General features: G+C 45.6%; 1 protein-coding gene across 1 annotated transcript; it reads right to left on the bottom strand.

The window, feature by feature from the left end:
* Nucleotides 1–488: 488 nt before the first annotated feature.
* On the bottom strand, nt 489–10532 carry ankmy1 (ankyrin repeat and MYND domain containing 1). Its single transcript, XM_071546950.1, has 17 exons — nt 10332–10532; nt 9889–10035; nt 9581–9789; nt 8779–9003; nt 7272–7488; nt 5831–6012; nt 5110–5683; nt 4845–5017; nt 4591–4762; nt 3664–3804; nt 3404–3529; nt 3139–3246; nt 2918–3049; nt 2608–2709; nt 2216–2413; nt 1611–1761; nt 489–1006 (listed from the first exon to the last, which is right to left on the bottom strand). Exons 1-17 carry the CDS (start codon nt 10530–10532, stop codon nt 882–884), a joined length of 3183 nt encoding a protein of 1060 aa, XP_071403051.1. The 3' UTR covers nt 489–881.
* Between the last annotated feature and the right edge of the window lie 554 nt (nt 10533–11086).

The raw sequence follows: 11086 nt of genomic DNA, 5'->3' as shown, positions 1-11086 counted from the left end.
TAACTCTTTTCTTACACTTGTTCTATTGGCTCACCAGATCAGGAATTGCACCAGTACACAACCAGAGTACTAACAGAATGAGGAAAGAGGAAAGAGGGAGGCTGGTATGATCGAAATTTTGGAAATGAAAAGTAATAACAGTAATAGGAATACATTTTGAAAGTCAGACATAAAAAATCTGACACTGGTGGGCTCCACTGAATTCACTGTCTCAATATGTAACTGTGGACATTCAATGGCTGCTAGATTTTCCTTGCAATCCCACAGAGAGGGACAGACATTCATATTTTTCTGCTGAATTAGTGGACCATGCTGTATCTAGTATATATACTTGGAAGAGTTCATGCAACTGTATAGGTCTTCAAAGGTATTCAAATCAAAACAAAAGCTTACAATCATCCAATATCAATGTTGAATCACATTGTTTATCTAATGTCACTGTTGAAATATTGAGGTACATTTTCTGTGAAATGCCCCTTTAAAGCCATGGCACATAATTTGAAGGCAATGTACTACAGATCCTGTCTGCAAACGTATGACAAAATCACTATGGAAAATATGATGGGTTATACAACCACAAATATGCCAAGAAAAAACATTATTGTTGGCTAAATGTTTGTGCAAAATTGGCCATCTGTATTGGCTGAAAATATTGTCAGTGTGTCTTCACCATGAAACAAGACATTCAAGTTCCAAGACTCAAGAGAACGGATGTAATAGATAACTGCTTTAACAAAAACAATGTGCAAATACATTTGTACAAATTCACTTCTCTCCCATGCAGTTTGACAGATAGATATTGTTTTCTTCACTGTACTTGTTCGATGAAGTTGCAGGTCAGCCGTTACTAGCTGTGTGAAGCTGTGGTCTAATAGCGTGGCTCAGTTGGAGCTGTAGTTCTCCTTCAGGTTGAGGTGGCTCTCCGAAATCTGCTGTGCCATGCTCAAGGGCCTGGGGCTCCTTTGGGGTTTCAACCCGACACTCTGCTGGTTGCCAGCTCCCCTTGCTGGAGAGAAACAGACAGTTAGAGAAAGTGTTTTAATGACCAAAAGATAAAAAAAAAGTGTCCATTGCTTATGGGTTATGGTAAGAACCGTACTGACCTCATAGAAACGTTTTCCAATTGATACACTTGAGCTGCCTAATGTCCTGTAATTTCCCTCATTAATATGCAAATGTATGCAGCAAGGTGCTCCAAAATCGAATACGATCTACTCTACAAGGGGAACCTGTGGTGTGAGTGTGAAGTTTCTATCATGTATTGTTCTTTATTATGGCACACACACACACACACACACACACACACACACATACACACACACACACACAGATCCCCTCCCGCATTACCATGTATCATGATGGTGGGACATAATAATATTATACATCAGCAGTGGTGCTCCAGAACATCTCGGAGAACATCAGAAGACTTTATAGATATCAGAGATTAAAAACACTATCAAAAATGTTATTACACATTTTCCCTTTAATAACAGCTTATGGGTTGATGTTTCTGGCCTGATCTTCAGTGCTCCTGCGGCGGGGGTAGTTTGGGGTGTAGTTTGGGTTTGCTGGGGGTGGTTAGTGCTGGTTGGGGAGGCCGTGTTTCCCACCTGACACCCGGATGCACTCGTCCTTGTGTCTTTCGTCCCAGGCCTTCAGTTTGCAGATCCTGGAGCAGTACAGGACCTGGTGGCAGCGGCTACAGGCTGTCAGCACCACGGACACAGAGCGACCGCACTGGTAGCAGAACTTCAACAGCGGCTTCCTGGGGAGTTTCACACACACACACACACACACGGTAACTGGTTAGTTATTAAAGGGGCATTTCACCCACCCATTACATTTTGTCCTATACTCACAAGTACACCAGTTCAAGTACAAGTGCAGGAAACAACAAAACAAGGAATAGAAAGAGACACTGTGCAGATACATCCATGTGTGTATGTTTGTGTGTGTATGTGTGTGTGTATGTGTGAGCATATACATACAGTATGTGTGTGTTATGTGTGTGTTTGTGTACCTGATGGGCAGTTGGGTTTCACAGCTGGGGATCCGCCCCTTTGGAGGAATGGCTCCTGCCCCCGTATACACAAACCTCTCTGTGCTGCTGGTACCTGTTACACACACACACACACACACACACACACATACACAAAGAATCACACTCATGATAGGGTTAGGGTCATGTTTTACACTCACACACACACACACTCACACTCCTGACATGCTCTCTCAGACAGTACTGACCGTGCAGTCGGAGGCGCTGGTCTCTCTCCAGCCGCTCTCTCTCCATGTGGACAGCGGCCTGCCTCTGCAGATCTCCCATCATGCTCAGCAGCTGGCGCCGCGCGTTGAACGTCTCCCTCTCCCGCATGTTCAGCGCATGGAAGGGAGTGTTGGCAATACGCAAGTCCTGGACACACAGACAGATAAAGCAGACAGACAGCTAGACAGACAGATAGAACTGATTTGAAGCTTTTTCTCTCTTTCTGTGTACATATGTGTATGTGTATATGTATATGTATGGGTATGAGTACTGTATGAATGATGATATGTGCAGGTGTATGTACTATGTAAGTGTTTATGTATATATGTGTGGTTACCTACCTGGTTGAAGGCGTAGTGTGCGTAGTCGACTGCGGTGCCCAGAACCTCACCCACCATAACTGGCATCAACATGTTGGCACCAGCCTTAACTAGCATGTCCAGCTGCACCAAAGACACACACACACACACACACACACACACACAGAAAGATAGGTTTTGTGACTTGACTCAATACAAGGGCTTGTATTTTTCATCTGGGATCCAAAATGTTAAACACCTGGCCCTGATACATTTTCATTCACATATATGGCTGTTTGTCTTTGTGTGTGTGTGTGTGTGTGTGTGTGTGTGTGTGTGTGTGTGTGTGTACCAGCTTAGCTTTGTTGCATGGGTGTCCACCTGAGTGGTAGTTGATGTTAGCGAGGGCGCAAAGGGCACTGCCTACCCCGCGGCCCAGGGGGAGGTTGGGATCTGCACCTCCTTTCAACAGCTCCTCCACCGCCTAGGGCAAGGGGAGAGGGCAAATCCAGGACAGAAAGACGTTGTGTGTGTGTGTGCGTGTGTGTGTGTGTGTGTATGTGCGTGTGTTACCAGGTCGTTGCCGCTAGCTATAGCCAGGGAAAGCGGGGAGTGCCCACTCCAGAGGAGGTGTGTGCTGGCTCTGTGGGAGAGCAGGAGGGCGACCACCTCCCTGGCATGCTGCAATCACAACACACAAGCAGGAACATTCATTTAAACAGACCCTAACCCTAATCCACTGTGCAACTTATTATCTGAGTAGACATGTTTCATATGAATGATGGTGTGTTTGGGTGTGTGCATGTGTGTGTGTGTGTGTGTGTGTGTGTGCACTGACGCTGTAGTCGCTGTCTCTCTGGCAGGCCACATGCAGGGCCGTCCTGCCCCCCTCCACAGGAGCCTCTCTGGGAGCGGAGCTGTACTCAGCATTGGGGCCAGCTGCTGCTTGGGACCCCACTGAAGTCTGTAGGGGACCCAGATTAAAGCAGGGCTGTTGTCACCAATACCAAAATCTTTCCCTACCAGCCCAAATATTACAATACCAAACGCTAGCAAGGACCCTAACAGAGCTAAAAGGAGCTAAAAGTACACACACACCTTATCCAGTTCATAGGTGTCGTCCTGGTCGTTCGCCTGTGCGTCCGGGTCGGTGACAGCGTGCAGCAGCAGCTCTGTGATTCTGGGACCTGCTGGACCGGGCAGTGCTGCAGCTATGTGCAGGGGATACAGGCCGTTCCTCTATAAAACACACACAAAACAAGAGATATGCATTGCTGTGTAACAACTGAGTAGCAAACTTGAGGCTGCTAAAATCTATTCAGGACCCCTGAGTGAGGAAGAAACCTCATTCAGAAGCATTTTACATGAAAAAGTAAAACAGATTTCAACATTTTCTTTTGGTAGCTAGTGTTTTATTTTGTGTCTTGAGGTCCATTCAAAGCTGTGTGTGTGGTGTCATGTACCAAAAAACACTCTCAATCCATTTTGACACCTTCATTTTCCAGCATCTCTCTGAGCCTTACCGAGAACAGGCTGTTTCTGTCGCCGTGTCTTTAAGGCTCATTAATATTAACGACCCGTCCGTTCCGATAGGCTAACCGTTTCGAGAGTGAAACGTGAGACACCGCAGCCCGGCAGCTACAGGTAGGGAAAACTCTCCGGTAATAAACAATGACAACCGCTCAACCGCTTTGAAAAAAACATTTTGTTAGTCTATTATTTCTTACAAAAATGATAATGAGCGAACCTTTGTGACGCCACAAAGTTATGGAAGTCCAAACGGCTCGTTTAGAGGCTCGCTTTTCTAATATGGATTGTTTGGATTTAGTTGCTGACTGTGTGTTTTGATACTTTCACCATGTTTAGATAGACCATCCAACTCCTTTATCATCACAGAGGCAAGGGGAATCCTGTTTTACATGATATGGGACCTTTAAATTCCTACTAGTGAGCTGACTTTTGGCTTCCCAGGAGCTCCAAATCCCTCATTGTGCTATGTATGTAGACAGAAGGCTTTGGGATTACCTCAGGTGGGAGGGGGATGTCAGTGCGAGTTCCGCACAGCAGCAGTCTCCTGACGGCCTCGGTGTCAGCGGCCTTGACGGCCAGGAACAGGACGGGCACGGGGACTCTGGATGCGTTCGGGTCCGCTCCGCGCTCCAGCAACAGCTTCAGAGTGTTCCAGCGAGCACGGTGCCTGCACACACACGGATGGAACACATATTCACAGAAATGGGCAGGACAGAACAGAAAAGAACAGAAAAGAACGGGACACTCACTCAGTTTTCATGGCGGCCATTTTGCGGACGGTCTCCTGCGTGTCGGCCCGCTGGGGGATCCCCGTGCGACTCAGCGCCTCCGCCGAGCGCTGCAGCACTTCCTCTGTGACCAGGATGCGGTAGCTTTCCACGGAGCGGGCCGAGTCGAAGGTCGGGGTGACGCCGCGTTCCTGCTGCCGACAGACGAGACAGGTGAGCGGACAAGAGTGCCTCCAGGTCAGTCAAACCGAGTACGGGACGGGACTTCTGTGCTCTCTCTCTCTACCTGAAGTGCTCCTGCTGTCCGAGCTCCGCCCTCCCACCACCGCACGCTGCCCAGCGGGATGTGACCGTCCAGCACCTGGATAGAGCGCTCCTCTCTCTCCTCCTCCCTCTCTCCTGCGTCCTCCTCCTGATTCTTCTCTCTCTCCTCCTCATCCTCCTCTGCTGCCTCAATTTCTCTGCCTGCACTGAGCTCAATGTCTGCCTCCGCTTTTCCCCTCTTCTTTACCACATTTCTCTCCTCCTCTTGTCCCATGGCTCTCTCCTGTTTCCCTTCTATTTCTCCCTCTACCTCTCTTTCCCGTCCCTCTCTCTCCGTTTCCTCGCTGTCCCTATCGCTGCCTTCTTTTTCCACTCCCTCTCTCGCCTTTCCCTCCCTGTCTGTCTCCTCGCTCTCCCCTTCCCCCCCTTGACCCTCTTCCTCCTCTCTCTGCTCCTCCTCAAAGTGTTCAGTGTCTCCATCGGTCTCAGGTTTATCCTGTGGATCACTGTGGAGGTCAGCGAAGACGCCGCGGTCGCTGTCATCGGACACGTCGCTGCCCTGACCTGGGATCTGCTCTGTCAGCTCCTCTGTTGTCCTGATACGCCACCACAGATATGGAACTTGAGTTAATACATCAATTTAATAAACATGACCAAACAACAGCAAATGGCTAGTATCCTACAAAACCTTTGCATCACGCATCGGAAAAAAAAACAGCTGGTTTTTCTATTGGAACCCATACATTTTTGGCATTTTATAAAGTGGTTTATGGGGCATCTTCTCGGCAAGAGTGGTGTGTAGAGACTGGATGGGGTAGTAGAGGACATGGCACACAGCCAGCGCAGACATGCCTTCGCAATTCAACTTGTCAATGTCGGCGCCCATGTCCAGCAACACGTGGATTACATCGTTATGGCAGTTCACCTGACAGACAGAAAAAAAAATAAACAGTCAGGAATACAGACAAACAGAGACAAGTCGGGGCAAACAGACAGAGAAATAGAGGTAGAGATACACCAGATAGACAAATGGAAAGGCAGACAGACAGAGGCAGATGGACAGATAAATGTCACTGCCCGTCCAAGAAATAAGACATCTGAATAAATACTGGAAGATAAAGGGATACCGTGACCTTTGAAGTTTAGGTAACACTTTACTTTACAATGGCCTGTGTATTAACCTGTGTATTAACCAGTGGAAATGTATTGTAAGTACACAATATTACCACTGATTATGTATATATACACTACATATACAGTACTGTGCAAAAGTCTTAGGCACATGTAAAAGAAAAAAAGTAAAGCGAAGATGCTTTCAAAAATAATTGAATGAAAAGTTTCGAAATATTAAAAAATGTACTATAAAGAGCAATCTACTGACACACTAATGCAGGAAAAAAAATGAATAAACATCTAACACAATTTATATAAAAACTCTTGGGTGCCTAATACTTTTGCACAGTACTGTATATATATATGGATATGCATTTATTATTATTGTTTGTATTTATTTGCATTTTTGTCTCTATAGCTTTATATTATGTACATTACCTTTATTTTTTATCTTATTACCTCTTCTCTTTATTATCTCCTGTACTTATTTTTCCCTGGTAGTGTTCTGCCAGCTGCTGCTGTGGCACCCGAGTTTCCCCAAGGGGATTAATAAAGTGATATCTTATCTTATCTTATTACTGTGTACGTACTTGATGAAAATCTCCCTAATACATAGTGTACTTACAACAGTGTAACAACACCGTTTTGATGAAGCCATTCGAATGCTGTGTTACACTGTTCTAAGTACCAAAGTATTCCTACCAAGTACCAAAGTATTCCTGTCAATGCATACAGTAGGCTCATCTTTACAACTGTACACACAATCCTTCAGGGTCAAACAAAAGTATCTCAATTCATTATAGAATTTGTGTCCATCCTCTCTTGTAAAAGGCACATACAGTCAATACTGCAGCTATAGGTATCTTTTGCTGTTGAGTTTCTAAATGGATTTCACATCAAGTTGTATATGAGGGACAACAACTGATGGTCAACTGTTGATGTAATGGCACAATCAAAAAAAGAACTTGAATTTTTGCCCATAGTGGAGTCTCAAAAGGACAGTGAATGAATAAATGAATGAATCAATCAACAAACAAATGGAGGGAAAAATGAATGAATAAAATGTGTTACTGTGGCAGCGATGAGTGCGGTGTGACCCCGTGCATCTGCTACGTCGGGGTGGACCGAGCCGCTGTGGAGGCTCTGGGAAACAGCCTGCCGCTCCCCCAGGGAGGCCTGCCGGATCAACTGCTCCGAGCTGACTTCTAACGGGCCTCTAGGACCGAACCGCTCCCTGCTCAGAGACAGAACCGCTGCCACGTCCAAGCCCACACCCGCTGCCTGCAGTCTGGGAGAGGAGACACACACACACACACAGGCAGCAGGTACGCATGCAGATACACATACGCATAAATCACATACACACAAGTACACATTAGCATACATTATGCAAGCAAGCAAGAAGGTCTATTTTTTACTGTCTGACTTGTGTCTTGTTGGTCTGCATCCCTGCCACATTTTTGCAAATTGAATGCCATAACGTTTCTGCCATAACGTTTCTGCAACTGTTTCACAACTATATAAAGCAATGGTTCTCACCGTGGGGTCCAGGGACCACCAGGGGTCCTTGGGGGGGTTCCAGGGGGTCCCCAGCAAATTGATGAATCGTTAAACTTCACCATTATTTCATTTACAAGAAGTTAACACAGTTAGAGAATGTAGAAGAATGACTGTTTTGATCATAGTTTCTCTGTTATTTCTCTACCTACAATACAGATAGTCATGGAATTCTGGACAAAATCATATCTGACAGTAAAAATATTCTCAGATTTGGATCTCAGAGACAAAATCTCATCAAATGGGGGTCCGTGGCCCTAATGTGGACTAAATTAGGGGCCCTTGATATGAAAAAGGTTGAGAATCACTGATATAATGCACAATAATAATCCTGATTTCTATTCTGCTAGACATTGTGATCACAACTATTAGTCTTGGAGATAAAATCCTGCACATCTGGCATCTTCTATCAACATCTTGACAATTTTTAACAACAGCGGCCATTATAAATGAAATTAAATGTTTCAATATAGGGCTGGGCGATAATTCAATATTATCGTTTATCGTCTTTCAGTGGAATCATATTGTGATGATATGAAGATATTTTAATATCGTGACACATTTCTGCTGTCTAAATTGATGATGACAAGGAAATTTTACTTAAAAACTCTCATAAAATGAAGTATAGTAGGAATATTATTTGTAAATTTCAGTTTTGTTTGACACCACACCTAACATTACCATTCGGTTCAATGAGATGAACATTAACTTGATTATTTAATGTGATTTTGCATACATGAACCATATCGTGATATATATTGATATCGAGAAAAATCCTTATGATTATCATGATATTGATTTCAACCATATCGCCCAGCCCTATTTCAATATTGCTGATATACCAATATTCTAAGATTATTCAAATTCCTTATTAGAAACTAAAATCATGATATGCAATTACTTAATCATTTTCACAAATTTTCCAGGCCTGGACAACACAATTCAGATTTTCCATGCCCGTAGGAACTCTGAAGTCTGTATGACCAAGCTGTATTTGTGTTTCTATGTGTGTCTGTCTCACCTGTGTGTGTGTATGAGAGCCTGCATGCGGGGCAGCAGGGGCAGGGTGCAGAGCGGGTCTCGGTCGTGGCCTCTGTTCCGGCGGGGGTCCGGTTCCCACAGCTCGCCGTGGAAGCGTTGATCCAGCTCTCTCCTGCGGCCCGGAGGCAGCGGCAGGTGGTCGCCGTCCGTGGAGTAACTCTCCATGTCGGGGGGGAGGACGAAACGCTCATCCGACAGCAGGTCTCTGTAGGGGCTCAGCAGGGGGTCCGCTTCCACCTGAGCGGGATGGGGAATGGGGTGATTGGTTGATAATTGGCACATTCACTAATTTTCTGACTGACTGACTGATTGATTGAATGAGCAAGTGATTGCCTGGTTGATGGCATGATGGACTGATTGTAAAAACAGAAAATGTGTAAAAGGATCATACATGGAATACATTACTATGAAGCTGTATTTGGTGATGCATTGATGATGCTGAGTAAATTCGAGGAGATAATGCAATTGATTATGACAGAAATAGCTCACCTCACATTCTGGACTGGCTTCTGTCTGGAGACCACTGGAAGGAGTAGGGGTCTAAAGAGGAGAGGAGAAAGATTAAGAATCCTTGACAAATATGACAAATGTAACGTACTGGTGACCAACTCTGGACACCCTTGGCCATATCCAACCAACACACACTCTTTGATATTAAATAAAATTTTTTGCTTCTTGAATATACACATATATACAATATATTTCATGTCATTTCATGTCATTCGCCCAGAGGAAACACTGCTACAGAGCCCGCCCTATCTATTCAGTAGTAGGTGAGACACTGGTCAGCATGTACCTGAGTCAGGGAGTCTATGGTGGCAGTCGGGTCCATATAGGCAGCGTATTCAGGGAAGTTGTTCAGGCTGAAGCCCCCCTCTATGGAGGTGCAGAGCCTCAGCAGGCGCTCCCTGTGCCAAAGACCCACATCCTGACCACCGTCCGGATAACTAACCACACCTGGACCAAACCTCTGGTCAACATGGTACAGACCCTGGAGGAGAGGAGAGGAGAGGAGAGGAGGGGAGGGGATGAGTTCATTAACTGGATCTTCACTGTCATCCAACACCTGCCATCCATCTATCTCGTTTACCTGAAAGGCGGTTCCATCAGGGGACAGCTGCAGTCCGTACCCCTCCTTCCTGTTGAGGTAGAGCTTGCCAATGAACTTGTGTCCTGTGGGCCAGCAGTACACTCCTTCACCGTGCCTGTAGTCTTTGTAGAAGGAGCCCTCATAGTGCTACACACAGGACAAACACAGAGGGAGAGCAGTCAGTGGCTCTCGCATAGGATAAGAAGACAAAACGTCGTTAGTTAGTTCGTTAATTTAAATGTTTTTGCCTTTCACACAAGGCACAGCAGAATATGACAACCTCGCTCTCAGTGTGTAGCATGTCTCTCTTTGCAAATAAAAGTTACTTAACCTAGCTAGCTTAAGTGAACTGAACTGAACTCGACTGAATTGGAACAAAGAAAATAATGTAAAGCTACCAGACTCATGACAGTGGGTTTTCTGACTTGTTCATTTCACGTTACCTCTCCGTTTTCCCAGGTGTATTTCCCTCTGCCGTGTTTCAAACCGTCCATAAATTCTCCCTCATATCTGGCTCCGTCGGGCCACTCCTGAGAGCCGAGTCGTCGTCGTCTCTCCTCCCCGGTTTGAGCTCCTCTGTAGCCGCTGTGCTGTGTCCCTGCCCTCGGCCGCCCACCTGCAGCACCTTGGCAGGTTGACAGCATTTTATCCGGGGCGTATCCTTCATACGACTAAGCTCACCTGAATAAATGTGAGTAAGAACAAGTGCAAGAATGACAAACGTTTCTGGATGGGGAAAACTCGAGCTGTCAGAGGTCAGCTTTTAGTTTTTACTTTCTTGGCAGTGCTGGTTGCTATGACAACGGGTAGAATCAAGTCCGCGCGGAGCGAAAGAGAACGGTCACGCATGCGCAGAAAGGAAAGAGTAGTTCAGAGACAGCTTGAACAATGAGAATTACATGATTTTGTTATTTTTAATCCCGTTGATCTATCAATTATAAGCTTTATCGTTATGGTTCTTACTGTCGACCAATCAAATGCAAGAAAATATCGGCTGTAATGTCTGCACTCCCTAGATCTATTTAAACAACAGGAATCTCTCAAAGGAAAGTTTCATTCACTCCTAGGCAACGAGAGGCACAGAGAGAGAGAGAGAGAGAGAGAGAGAGAGAGAGAGACTCCTGCTTTGGGACAATCCCTCAGAGGCAGACGGCTGTACAGTAGTCTATGGCAGCCTAGAAATACCCAGGGGCTCCAG

Source organism: Centroberyx affinis, unplaced genomic scaffold, assembly GCF_046629955.1.
Source record: "Centroberyx affinis isolate AG114_WGS23_722 - 3 ecotype Tasmania unplaced genomic scaffold, CSIRO-AGI_Caff_v1 ptg005555l_1, whole genome shotgun sequence".
NCBI classification, from domain to species: domain Eukaryota; kingdom Metazoa; phylum Chordata; class Actinopteri; order Beryciformes; family Berycidae; genus Centroberyx; species Centroberyx affinis.
This window is presented reverse-complemented; position numbering and strand designations above follow the sequence as displayed.